Genomic DNA, 14,505 nt, shown 5'->3' with positions numbered 1-14,505 from the left:
GTCCATCTGGTCCAATGTTTCCTTATTGATTTTCTGTCTGAATAATCTATCTATTGATGAAAGTAGGGTATTAAACTTCTCTATGCTATTATTGCATTGCTGTCTGTTTCTCCCGTTAGGTCTGTTGACATTTGGTTTATATGTTTAGGTGCTCCTGTGTTAGGTGCATTAATAATTACAGATGTTATGTCATCTTGTTGGATGTGGATGGCTGGTTTTGAGGTTTTATTTTATTTTTTTAATTTTTATTTTTTTAAGGGTTTCTTTTTTTTAAATATTTTATTTATTTATTTGACAGAGAGAGACACAGCGAGATAGGGAACATAAGCAGGGGGAGTGGGAGAGGGAGAAGTAGGCTTCCCGCAGAGCAGGGAGCCCGATGCGGGGCTCCATCCCAGGACCCTGGGATCATGACCTGAGCTGAAGGCAGACGCTTAATGACTGAGCCACCCACACGCCCTTGGTTTTGAGATTTTAAACCTGAGTTAAAATAATAAGACCAAACATAATTATACTTTAATATGTATATCAACATGTGAATGTAGAGAAGAGCCAAAATAATGAAGTGTTTTTCTTTAGAATGAATATTTGAATCTTAGGTGTAACAAATAGAAGTGGGTTTTAGTTTATCCTATATAATGACCTTTGTCTCTTATTATAGTCTTTGTCTTAGAATCTGTTTTATCTGATATAACTATAGCAACTTTAGCTTTTTTTTTTGGTTTTCATCTGCATAGAATGTCTTTTTCCATCCCTTTACTTTTAATCTGTGTGTCTTTACATCTGAAAGTGAGTCTCTTATAGGCAGCATATGGATGGGTCTTGTTTTTTTACCCATTCAGCCACTCCGTCTCTTGATTGGAGAATTTAGTTCATTTACATTTAAAGTAATTATTGATAGGTATGGACTTATTGCCATTTTGTTAATTGTTTTCTGGCTGTTTTATAGAGCATAGGCATTATTTGAAGAGATAATGGCTACTAATTTTCTTGAACTGGCAAAGGACACTATCTGCAGATTAAAAAATCCCAGTGAATCCAAATTAGGATAAATAAAAAGAAACCCCACAATGAAACTGCAAAACAAAACAAACAAAACAAAACAAAAGCAAAGGGAATAGTGGGGTATTAGTATTGTCTTTTTTTTTTTTAAGATTTATTTATTTGAGAGAGGGAGAAAGAGCATGAGGAGGGGCAGAGGGAGGGTGAGAGAGAATTCCAAGCAGATTCCACACTGAGCATGGAGCCTGACGCGGGGCTAGATCTCACAATCTTGAGATCATGACCTGAGCTGAAACCAAGAGACAGATGCTCAACCAACTTTGCCACCCAGGTGCCCCTAGTGTTGTCTTTATATGAAGAATATTACTAGAACAGAAGGTTATAGATATTTGTTTTGTATATGTATGGATATTGAGTTTTGGGCTTATGTCACCTTTAGAATAGTCTTACATTCTGTTTGTAAAAACACAATTTTAAGAACTTTTTTTTTTTTAAGTAAATTCTAGGCCCAACATGGAGCTTGAACTCACGACTCCAAGATCGAGAGTCACATGCCCCACTGAATGAGCCAGCCAGGCGCCCCAGTTTTTAAAACTTTTCAAAGTAGTTTTAAAGCAATTGCAAGCAACTTTTAAAGCAATTTTTGACAATTTAGTAATTGAAGGCCTTTGAGTTTGATTATCAACATGATTTTAAAGATTTCTATTTTAGTTTAATCCTATTGTCTTCATTTTAAAAGTAATCTCATTTTAGTAATAATCATTTAGTAATGGTTCCTACTTTTTAGTTTTGTTTCTCTAGTGGCAAGTAGGCAACTTCTAATATATATGTACTTTTTTCAAGGGGAATTGCTTCTTAAATTATATACTTGATGACTGTTTAAAATATGAATATGTAGGAATTGATCTCTGGTAAATACAGATTTTTCTATAGAAGGCACTATGATATAAAACTAGAAATTTTGTGTGTGTGTGCTTTTAAAAAGATTTATTTATTTATTTTAGAGGGGGGCAGGGGCAAAGGGAGAGGGAGAGAGAATCTCAAGCAGACTCTATACTGAGCCAGGAGCCCGATGTGGGGCTTGATCCCATGACCCTGAGATCATGACCTGTGTTGAAACCAAGAGTCGGTTGCTCAGCTGACTGTACCACCCAGGCGCCCTTTTTTTTGTTTGTTTGTTTGATTCATTTAAGTAATCACTATACCCAACATGGGGCTCGAACTCATGACCTCAAGATCAAGAGTCCCATGCTCTTCTGACTGAGCCAGCCAGCCTCCCCTAAAACTAGAATCATTGTTAGAAAATGAGTTGAAGATCACTTTTAGCCTCTTCATCTAAGATTATACTATCATTTAACTTATGAGATCAATCTGATTCAGTTCTCTCTGTTCAAACATTAAGGGACCTCTACATCAAATAAATTAAATACATGTAATAATATCTCTTAGTAATCGTGGGAGTGTCTGACACATAATAGGCATTCAAATCAACAAGAGCTATTTCCCTTTTTCCCTTAGAGAACTTTTTAAGAAAGTGGGAAATGTTAGGTTGAATCTTAAAGACAATAAGAAATAATAATTACATGAAATTATTATATAAGTAAGGATAATTATAACAATAAAATAAAGATAATTAAAGATAGGGAAAGGTGAGATCTTTCTAGGTATGGGAGAAAACATCATGAGCCAAGTCATAGATATTGGAATGAACATAATATAATAAGTTCAGGGACACCTGGCTGGTTTCGTTGGTAGAGCATGCGACTCTTGATCTCAGGGTTGTGAATTCAATGCCCCATATTTGGCACGGAGCCTACTTAAAAAAAAAAAAAAGGATAATATGTTCAAGGGATAGTTTGAAAAACGGGATTGGAGGGTGGCAACTGGAGAAGAATACAAAATAAGATTATTAGGTGAGTCCCTAATGGGAGTACCTAACATTTATGACACATGAAAAATAGATTTTTTTAAGTAGTGAATGATAAATACCTTGATAACTTTTATTTGAAAATTATTAAAAACCACATCTAGGCCTGGAGTTTTCTTTATGGGAAGGAAGATTTTTAACTTTTTAAGTTCAGTAGTTCAGTTTCTTCAGTAAATATATTACTATTTAGGTTATTATTTTTTTTAAGTGAGCTTTGATAGTACCCATTGAGGAATTTGTCCATTTCATTTAAATTCTTGAATTTATTGACAAAAGGTTGATCGTATTATTCCCATAGTATACCTTTAAGGTAGGATCTTTGGTCTTCCTTTGATATTGTTAATCTTCGTCTTCTCCCTTTTTCCCATGATCAGTAAAATAAAAGGTGTTTACCAACTTTATTAATCTTGTCAGAGTACCAGCTTTTATTTTCATTGATTTTTCTCTACTTTTTCTCTTTTGTATTGCTCATTTCTATTCATTCTGTTTCATTCTGTTCATTTTTTAGTTAGATCTCCTGTGATCCTGAATATTTCCTTTTTCTTACATTGGGTTTAACTTGCTCTTTATTTTTATAGTCTATTAAGTTGGAAGCTTAGGTCATTGCTTTTAAATATGTCCTTTTTTCAAATGTAGGTATTCGATGCTGTAGATTCTTTTAAAACACTGCTTGAGCAGGGGCACCTGGGTGGTGCAGTCAGTTAAGCTCCCAACTCTTTGTTTTCAGCTCAAATCATGATCTCAGGATTGTGGGATTGAGCCCTGCTTCAGGGTCCGCATTCAGTGCAGAGTCTGCTTAAGATTTTCTCTCCCTCTTCCTCTGCCCCTCCCCACACCGTGCTCTCTCTCTCTCTAAAATACATAAAATAAATATTAAAAAAAAAACCAAAAACACTCTTAAGTAGCATGCCACAAATTTTCTTATGTCAAGCTTTTATTTTCATTTATTTCAAATTATTTTAAAATTTCCAAAAAAAAGGGATGCCTGGGTGGTTAAGCATCTGCCTTCGGCTCAGGTCATAAACCTGGGTTCCTGGGAATGAGCCCTGTGTCAGGCTCCCTGCTCAGCGGGAAGCCTGCTTCTCCTTCTCCCTCTGCCCCTCCCCACTGCTTGTGCTTTCTCTCTCTCTCTCAAATAAATAAATAAAATCTTAAAAAAATTTAAAAAAAAAAGAAAGAAAGAGATAAACCAGGAAATAGACTCAACTATAGAGTACAAACTGATGGTTACCAGAGGGGCGCTGAGTGGGGAGGATGGGTTTAATGGGTGATGGATATTAAGGAGGGCACTTGTGATGAGCACTGGGTGTTGTATGCAAGTGATGAATCACTAAATTCTACACCTGAAACTAATATTATACTGTATGTTAACTAACTGGAATCTAAGTAAAAACTTGAAAAAAAATTCCATTGTGATTTTTCTCTCGCCCATGTGTTAGAAGTGTGTTGCTTAATTTTTCAAGTGTTTGGGCATTTTCAGATATCTTTCTGTTATTTGTTTCCATTTTAAATCTCTGTGGTCAGGGTGCCTGGGTGGCTCAGTTGGTTAAGCAACTGCCTTCGGCTCAGGTCATGATCCTGGAGTCCCGGGATCGAGTCCCACATCGGGCTCCCTGCTCAGCGGGGAGTCTACTTCTCCCTCTGACCCTCTTCCCTCTCGTGCTCTTTATCTCTCATTCTCTCTCTCTCAAATAAATAAATAAAAATCTTTAAAAAAAAAATCTCTGTGGTCAGAGAATATACTTTGAATGATGTGAATACTTTTTAATTTACTGAGACTTACTTTTTGGCTCAGGATATGGTCTGTTTTGATAAATAGTCTCTGTGCACTTGAATATGTACTCTGATGTTATTGGGTAGAGTGTTCTATAAATGCTAAATCACACTGATTCTTAATATTGATCAAGTCTTCTATATCCTCATTGATATTTCTGTCTACTTGTTCTATCAGTTATTGAGAGGGGGTATTAAGATCCGCTAAATCTGTGGGTTTGTCTATTTCTTTCACTTCTATCAGTTTTTGTTTCATGTATTTTGAAGCTCTGATATTAGGCATAGTAACATTTAGGATTGTTAGGTACTTGCTAAATTGACCCTTTAATCATTGTGGGATAACCTTCTTCTGTCCCTTGTAGTGTTCCTTGATCTTAGATCTATTTTGTCTGTTATTAACATAGGCATTTCAGCTTTCTGTTGAATAGAATTAGAATAGTATGTCTTTTCCCATCCTTTTGCCTATTTCTGTCTTTATGTTTGAATTAGGTTTTTTTTTAAATTGAGGTATAATTGACATACACAATTATATTAGCTTCAGGTATACAACATAATGATTCAATGTTTGCATATATTGTGAAATGATCACCACAGTAAGTCTGGTTATTGTTTGTCTCCAATTATAGTTATAGATTTTTTTTGAGAGGCAAATGAGCATTTATTTGGGATTAAAGAATTGCAGTGTGGGGAGGAAAAATTCAAGTAAATACCCAAATAGGATTCCCACTTGTCGGGTAAAAGCAACAGGTTTTTAGAGGAAGAGGTAGGGAGCAATTACCTGAGTTGAATAAAAGGGGAAAAAAGGTTTTCTATTTATGTTTACAAGCCAAACTACTCTGGGTTATACATTAACTGTTGACTTTTTCCCCAGAAAGTCCGTAACAATCAGTCTTGTAATCAGGATGTCTGTTCTCCTGGTGACTTCTCAAACAATTGCTTAACGTAATTCCCATTTTGTCCAGAAGGTTTCAGCCAGTTCAAACAAAAGCAAGTAAGGCAGTTTCTCTACAATGTCTGCTCCAACTCTGTTTTAAAGTGGCTCCAGTCCTGTCAGTTTTCCACAAGATCATGAGGCAGGTAGACTTGTTTTCTTATGATGAGAACTTTTAAGAACTTTTTAAGATTTACAGTCTTAGCAGTTTTTGAATATGCAATGCAGTATTATTGACTGTAGTCACCATGTTGTGCATTATATCTCCATAACTTTTTAAAAGATTTTAATTTTAAGTAACCTCTATACCCAATGTAGGGCCTGAACTCACAACCCTGAGATCAAGAGTTGCATGCTCTACTGACTGAGCCAGCCAGGCACCGCCCCTATGACTTTTTTATAACTGGAAGTTGTACCTTTTGACTACCTTCAGCTATTTTGCCTACCTTCTGCCCCCTGCCTCTGACAACTACCAATCCATTCTCTGTATCTATGAGCTTAATTAATTTTTAAAAATTTTTTAAAATTAATTTTTAAAGATTTATTTATTTGAAAGAGAGAAAGCATGCATGCATGTGCGAGTGGTTGGGGAGGGGCAGAGGCAGAGAGACAGAATCTCAAGCAGACTCCCTGCTGAGTGTGGAGCCTAACACAGGGCCCGATCTCATGATCTTGATGCGAGCTGAAATCAAGAGTCAAATGCTTAACCCCCTGAGCCACCCAGGCACCCCTTATTTATTTTTTTAGATTCCATGTATAAGTGATGTCATAGGGTATTTGTCACTCTCTAACCTATTTCACTTAGCATAATGTCTCAAGTTCCATCCATGTTATCATAAATGGCAAGATTTCATTCCTCTTCGAATTTTTTTTAAGTTATCTCTACACCCAATATGGGGCTTGAATTCACAACGCTGAGATCACGGGTCGCATGCTCTACTGACTGAGCCAGCCAGGTGCCCAAGAGTTCATTCTTTTTCTTTTTATCCCCAGCACCTTGAGTAGTTATGGGTACCTACTGGATTCTTTATTTATTTTTATTTTATTATTATTTTTTAAAGATTTTATTTATTTATTTGAGAGAGAGAGAGAGAGAGAGCAAGAGGGAGAGGGAGAGAGAATCCAAAGCAGACTCCATGCTGAGTGCAGAGCCCCATGCTGGCTCGATCCCCCACTGTGAGATTATGACCTGAGCTGAAACCAAGAGTTGGGTGCTTAACCGACTGAGCTATCCAGGCGCACACCCTACTGGATTCTCTATAAATATTTCCTGAAAAATTAATACTTCACTTGATTATTTTTCCTTTCCATGTTTCCTTGCAAAGCATTTCCTGACTGATTTTATTCACATTGCTTATTTTTGCTTTACTATGTGCTTAGAATATGCATATGTCTTAGTAACACTGTAATAGTTGAAAGAGACCCTTATCATATCAAGTACTGATTGATTTTTTTTCCTCTCTCTTAGTCTTCACATAGGACCAACCCAATTGATAAACATCTTGAGGTCCTGATCAATAAATATGGATTGTCTGCCACAGCAGTTACTCCTCAGATGTTTGCATGTGCTGGAAAAGAGCACATGGAAAAATACGGTATGTTAAAAAAATTTTAAGGCCTGTTGGTAGTTGTATGCATGTGATGAGAAACAACAAGAATTTATTCAGGATCTGTGGACAATGCCAGGATATATAAAATATAAAATGGTTTTTGAATTAAATTGAAAAAATAGTCCACAAAGGATTTAGTTGCAGAGAAAGTATTATATATAAGAAATCATATGGGAAGTACCTAGAATGATCCATGCCAAGAAATTGAAATAGGAAAAATAACATAAATCTTGTCCCATTTAATCATGAATTATAAATTGAGGTTTATAAGTTCTGAATATGATGACACTTAAAGTATGCTGTTGGCAATATGTTTATATAGCCAAATTTAATTCTTAGTACTTGAATTCACCAAGAATCCATCATCTGTCATTCCATAATATTTTATTAAATTTAAATTTCATAGTTGATTTGCATTTTATAGGTTAACATCCTAATTTTTTGACTGATGATCAATGATTGGCTTGCCTTAGACAGTTAGTTAAAGCATGGGATAGTGCAGATGGGATTTTTTTTTTAATTGTGTGACCCTGTACCAGTGCCTTGCTGTGTACTACTGGATAAGAAAGGAAATGATTATACTCAAAAGTTCAACATTCCTCTTCTCTCTAGGAAAAATATCCCAGGTTGTTTGATAGATCAAATCATTAGAAAGGAAAAAAATCTTCAAAGAAGAATGGTGGGAGGAACATTGCCAGTTTTTGACCAGGAGAATTTTCTTTCCTATAGCTGTTTCCTACATTTTTAAACTCAGTCCATTCCAGTCTGGCTTCCCTCCTTTCTCAAGGCTACCATTGAACACCATGTTGCCATATCCTAATCCTAATTTAACAGACCTCAGCGCCATTAATCCCTTTGACCACTTCCTTCTTGAAACATACTCTTCTCTTGGCTTTCATGACACCTCATTCTCCTGGTTTTTCTTACCTCTTTGGCTATTCCTTGTCCATTTCCTTTTCAATTAAAATATTATTTGAGCTCTCAATATATTCTAGGCACTGTTCTAGGCATTGGAATATAGCAGTATATCAGTTTGCTATTGCTTTGTAATAAACTATGCCAAAACTCAGTGATTTAAAAAAATAATTATTTATTATTATAGTTTACAAGTTAGTAGATTGGGAATCAGCTCATCTAAGCTGAGCTCAGACCTTATTTGGGTTAATCATATGACTGTAAGTTGGTTGGAAGCTCTGTTCCACTCTTGTTTGTTAGGGTCATATGTCTCTCCTCCTCCTGGGACCAGAGAGCCGGCCCTGGCATGTCCTTTTCATGGTGACAGCAGAAGGACAAGAGAGTAATTTGCAACATGTAAAGCCTTTTGAGACTTAGGCTGTTGACCAAAGCAAGTTACATGGCAAACTTGGAATCAAGGGATAAGGAAATATATTTCATTTCTTTTGTGATAGGAAACTACAAAGACAGACCTAAAAGGACATTTAAGAGGGAAAAATAATTAAGTATGTTAGTGCATTCATTCACAAGCTATCAATAAACAGATGAGATGTGACATTTTTGCTTGAATTTCTAGTTTGGGACATACAATATGAAAAAAATGAAGATAATTTCAGGTAATTATTAGTCCTGTGAGAAAAAAAAAACAAAGTAATATACTTATGGGAAGAGGGAGCCAGTGATGGCCTCTTTACTCCCATGTCCAGTTGGCTGGCATCTTGGATCTCTGCTTGTATCTTTAATAGGCATCTCAAATTTAACATGTTCTTTTTTTTTTTTTTTTTTTGTCAGAGAGAGCACAAGCAGGGGGTGGGGCAGGCAGAAGGAGAAGCAGGCTCCCTGCTGAGCAAGGAGCCTGATGCCAGGGCTGGATCCCAGGACCCTGGGATCATGACCTGAGCTGAAGGCAGACGCTTAACTGACAGAGCCACTCAGGCATCCCAAATTTAACATGTTCAGATGTAGACTCTTAATTCTGTTCTCCCATAATTTTAAACTTGTTCCTTTTCTAGTTTTCTTGTCACAGTAAGTGGCACTTCCATCCATTCAGATGTTCAGAGCAGAAACATGAATCATCTTTGACACTTCTCCCTCCTTTCCCCCTATTCCAGTCCCTCATTATGTCCTGTCAATTCTACCTGCAGACTTCCAGTGTTTCTTCCTTCCAGTTCCTTTCACTACCACAGCTCTTATCCTAGATTTTTCAACCTGTGGATTGTGACCTGCTAGGAAATGATGGAATCAAGTTAGTGGGTTGAACCCAGCATTTTTTTAAAGTCAAAAAATTTTCAGTGTTGGGTATTAAAATTCAATACAGAAAAGTACACGAAGCATAAATATACAGCTTAGTGAATTCTCACAGAGCTCCTCACTGTGACCAAAACCACCTACGAGGTAAAAAATAGAATGTTAATACCCAAGAATCCTCTCTGTAGATTATTCTTATCTTAAGAATTTTGTGGGTCTCTTATGAATCTTCTTGGGTCACTCCATTAGACAAAAAGCTACACCCACAAATCCCTTTGAGATAAGCTCTCTCCTTCCTTGGGTCCTTTCTGAGATGGCTGAGGGACAACATTCTTAAGCTTCCTTGTAGTTCTTATCAATCATGAGAGGATTTGTGAGGCACAGCCCTTTTCTCTTTAGAGGGCTTTTTTTCTGTTCGAACTATATTCTGAGGCATCTCTTTTGATCTGAGATCTTTTATTTTTTTTAAAAGATTTTATTTATTTATTTGACAGAGAGAGACACAGCGAGGAGGGAACACAAGCACGGGAAGTGGGAGAGGGAGAAGCAGGCTTCCCGCTGAGCAGGGAGCCTGATGCGGGGCTTGATCCCAGGACCCTGAGATCATGACCTGAGCCGAAGGCAGACGCTTAACGATTGAGCCACCCAGGCGCCCCTGATCTGAGATCTTTAACAAAAGATTTGTCACACCCTGGGCCTCATCTTTGGACCATTTTTTCCTGGCAGTGCCCTGGATTTGATCTTTGCTCAAAGGCCATTTCTTAATTTTAGCATCTCTTCCCATTTTGAGAAGCTTGAATTTTCAAAATCATCAAGTCCTGAATTCTTTTTGTTTAATAGCCCTTTCCTCTATATAGCAATATAGATTTTTACTATAAAAAGCAAGAAGAAACCATGTGGCACCTTCAATATTTTCCTTATTATCTAATTTTCACATAACTGCAGATAATAGTGTTATTATAATTTCTGCTCCTATTGTAGCAAGGATCTCCTTTCCTCTAGCCTTCAGTAAGGTTTTATCATTTTGCAAACCCTCACCAACAGCATCCTCAAAGGATCTGGAGGCTTCTAGTAATAGTTTCTTTAAGGCACTTTAGGCTTTCACTAGCAGTTTCCTTATAACCACCTCCTGTTCCCCAAACCATCCACATATTTTACATTTTTTGTTTAGTGTAACCCCAATTCCAGTATATTAGTCTGCTCAGGCTGCTATAACAAAGTATCATAGACTGGGTGGCTCAAACAACAAAAAATTTATTTCTCAGAGTTCTAGAGGCTGGGAGGTCCAAGATCAAGGTGCAAGATAGCTTTTATTCTGAGGTCTTTTCCTTTGGCTTGTAGCTGGCTGCCCTCGATTCATGTGTAAGCAGATTCATGTGTACTTCTTTTGTGCAGGTGCAGAGAGAGAGAGAAAGAGATTGAGAGAGACAGAGTGAGAGAAGGAAACATCTTTCTCTTCCCCTTCTTAAAAGGATTATTTGTAAGGGCACTAACTCATCATGAAGACCTCACCCTCATGACCTCGTCTACCCTAATTACTTCCCAGTAGTCCTGTTTCCAAATACCATCACATTGAGGGTTAGGGCTTCAACATACGAATTTTGTCAGGGACACAGTCTGTAGCATTTAGGTACCAAAATGTGTATTCATTATTTGTTATTGTATAATAATGAGACTGTGTATTTTAAAAAATAATTTCTTATTGTTTTCATTCTGGTTGTATAGTCTCCTGGGCTTAAGCACACTGGCCTTTTTGTCCATGTCTTCAGTAAGCCCAACTGTTTTCTGCCTTAGAATCTCATATTCCCTTCCCTTTGGCTACAGCGCTCTTTACTCCATTCTTTCAAGGTCAGCTGTTCTCATCCTTTTTTTTTTAAGATGGGACTTGAACTCACAACCCTGAGATCAAGACCAGAGCTGAGATCAAGAGTCAGATGCTTAACTGACTGAGCCACCCAGGCACCCCCATCCTTTAGGTCTTAAAAAAAAAAAAAAAAAAAAAAAGGGCACCTGGGTGGCTCAGTTGGTTAAGCGACTGCCTTCGGCTCAGGTCATGATCCTGGAGTCCCAGAATCGAGTCCCGCATCGGGCTCCCTGCTTGGCGAGGAGTCTCCTTCTCCCTCTGACCCTCTTCCCTCTCGTGCTCTCTGTCTCTCATTCTCTCTCTCAAATAAATAAATAAAATCTTAAAAAAAAACTTGTCTCATATATCCAACACTTTACAAAACTATCTCCACTTGGATGTCAAAGAGGCATCTCAAATTTAATAGGTCTAAAACTGAAGCCCTAATTCTTTCCCTTTATTCCCCCTTTTCCCTCTGTTCTTTCTGAAGTTTTCCCCATTCAATAAATGGTAACTCCATCTTTCTAGGACTTTTGGCCAAAAACCTTGAAGCTGTTCTTGATTCTACTTGAACTTGACATTCACTGTATTGGCAAATGCTTTCACTCATTTTTCAATATCCATTTCTTACCCTTTCTACCACTTACACTATAGTGCAAGCCACCATCATTTCTCACTTGGATTGTAGGAGTCCTAACTTTTTCTGCTTTTGCTTATGTATCTCTACAGGCAAATCTTCACGTTATAGCCAGAGCAGTGTTTTGTTTGTTTGTTTTGTTTTTTGTTTTTAATTCGAGAATCACCAGTCAAATCAATATTTAATTTTATTGATATGTATGAGACCAAGCATCCCTGGCTGCTACAGGAGTATAGCAGACAGTTATAGTTAAGAAACAACTTTATTTTGAGTAGGGGGAAGGACAGCGCAGTGGGTTTAACAGCTATATTGGAGTCTAAATCCTGCTTCAGAGCAGTGTGTTTAACATATAAGCCAGATCATTTCACTCCTCTGCTCAAAACTCTCCATGTGTTCTCATCACATTCAGATTGAAACTTAGAAGTCTTACTATAGCCTGCAAACTTCTACACAATCTGATCCCCCACCCTCCTTAGCTTTCTGACCTCATCTCTTACCATTTTTTTTCTTTCACCACATTATCCTTTCTGTTTTTGGAAAACAGTAAGCACATTCCTACTTCAGGCAGGGCCTTGCTGTTTCCACTTCTGGAATGGTGTACCCTAAGATCTCATCAGTGCTAGCTCCCTTATTTCAATCAGGTTTTCCTTAAGTATTGTCATCTGCTTCTTTCATCACCCTCTTTCCCAGAACTCCCTATCCTCTGTCTGCAGCTTTACTGTTTTACGTAACACTTATAAAAATCTGGCATATGTATTTTTTCTTATTGACTGTCTCTTCCAGCCAGAATCTAAGTTCCATAAGGCCACTGATTTTTGTTTTATTCCCTGTTCATTGACTGTTATTGAGAGCAGTGCCTGGCACAAAACAGGTATTCTGTAATTAATTAATCTTCAAAGAAAGGCTGTCTTTGACCATTCAAATTGAAGTAGGTCTCTCCTGTTATTCTTGTTCATAGATAGCCCCCTATTGCTTTCCTTCATAGCATCTAGCACTGTTTATATTCATATATATTTTGTGTGTGGTTTTATTTGTTTAATTTTTGTCTTCCTCATTATTCTGTAAACTCCATGAAAGCAGGATCCCTGTCTGTTTTATTTACTTTCAATATACCCAGCTTAGTACGGTGCTTGGCATGTAATCTAGACAGAAGAAAATTGTTTTGTTTGTTTTTTCCTTTCTCTTCTACAGTCCCTAGCATATGTAAATACTCAATAAATATTTGTTGAATGAATTCCCATGCCTATATTGTCTTCCTCAATTCTCATAACAATCCATTATGGGGGATGTTATTATCCCATTAAATAAGATTCTGACTGCTGGCTTCAGGATCTTTTATATATATGTATCATTTTGTTGTGTTCAGAAAGTATTCGTCAGTTGTTTTCTTGAGTTTTTTTTTTTATCTTTCAGGAATGGGAAATTGTATTTTGTTAAAGGCTTTTTCCAGCATCTGTTGAATTAATTGCATTATGTCCCTCATTTAGATCTATTATTAGAATATTTTATTAACAGATTGCTGATATTAAACCAACTTTGCATATCTGGAATGAATGCCACTTGGTCATGATGTATTGATTTTTTTTTTTTTTAGTGCGGGTTAGATTCTGTCACTATTTTATTTAGTACTTTAAATCAATATTCATAAGTGATATTGATGTATAATTTTCTTTTTTTCCTGTCTTTTTTCCTTATCTTTTTCCTTTTCTTTTTTCCTTGTTTTAATACCAAGTTGTATTAATTTTATACTTGCTTTATAAAAAGAAATAGGAAGACTTTCTTTACTTTCAATTCTCTGATACAATTTGTGGGGTATTGGGACTACCTGATCTTTGTAGGTTTGGTAGAATTCCCTGTGAAAACATCTCGGCCTGTTTTTCTTTCTCTTTTTTTCTTTTTGGTAGTTGCTTGGTAATTTATATATTTCTTTATGTTTAAACATCTTATCTTTAGTGAGGTCGTTTTGGGCAGTCTATATATCTCTAGGAAATTATGCATTTCATTTAGATTTCCAAATCTTTGTATAGAAGTCTGAAAAGTAGTCTTTTACAACTTTAAAACTTGTTTCTATTTCAATGGTATTTCCCTCTTGTTATTTTTTTTAAAGATTGATTTATTTATTTGAGAGAGCGACAGAGTGCATGAGCATGAGCAGGGGGCGGGGCAGAGGAAGAGGGAGAGAATCTCAAGCAGACTCCCCACTGAGTGGTGAGCCTGTCTTGGGGCTCGATCCCAAGACTCTGAGATCACGACCTGAGTTGAAACCGAGTCAGATGCTCAACCAGCTGAGCCACCCAGGTGCCCCTCTCTTGTTATTTCTTATTTTTGTGTATTCCTGCTTTCCTTTTAAATTACTAGTAGTTTGTCTATTTGTTAAATTTTTCAAAATAACAGGATCTTGATTATGTCTGCTCTTTTTATTCTTTACCAAATTAATTTCTGCTTTTATCTTCTTTGTGCTTTCTTTTAGTTTACTTCAGTTGTTGTTCTAGTTTTTGAGTTGGAAATTTAATACATTTTCTTTCTTTTTAATGACAACTTTATTGAGATATAATTCACATCCCATAAAAGTCACTCTTT

General features: G+C 36.7%; 1 protein-coding gene and 1 non-coding gene across 3 annotated transcripts in view; one reads left to right on the top strand and one right to left on the bottom strand.

Annotated features, from left to right (window-relative positions):
• The window catches only part of SCP2 (sterol carrier protein 2), a 105,978-nt gene that overhangs the window by 16,672 nt on the left and 74,801 nt on the right, over positions 1-14,505 (top strand). For both annotated transcript variants that reach the window (XM_025871636.2, XM_073896749.1), the window contains exon 6: positions 7,102-7,228. In XM_025871636.2, the coding sequence (XP_025727421.1) occupies positions 7,102-7,228 (127 nt within the window). The remainder of the gene's footprint in view (positions 1-7,101; positions 7,229-14,505) is intronic.
• On the bottom strand, positions 12,121-12,254 carry LOC112824094 (small nucleolar RNA SNORA63). Its single transcript, XR_003208225.2, has one exon. It is a non-coding gene; the product is annotated as a small nucleolar RNA SNORA63 (small nucleolar RNA).

This window comes from Callorhinus ursinus, unplaced genomic scaffold (genome assembly GCF_003265705.2).
Source record: "Callorhinus ursinus isolate GAN/ISIS: 27379988/994484 unplaced genomic scaffold, GSC_fseal_2.0 scaffold9, whole genome shotgun sequence".
Taxonomy (NCBI): domain Eukaryota; kingdom Metazoa; phylum Chordata; class Mammalia; order Carnivora; family Otariidae; genus Callorhinus; species Callorhinus ursinus.
The sequence above is the reverse complement of the archived record's forward strand: the minus strand, read 5'-3'. Positions and strand labels throughout refer to the sequence as shown.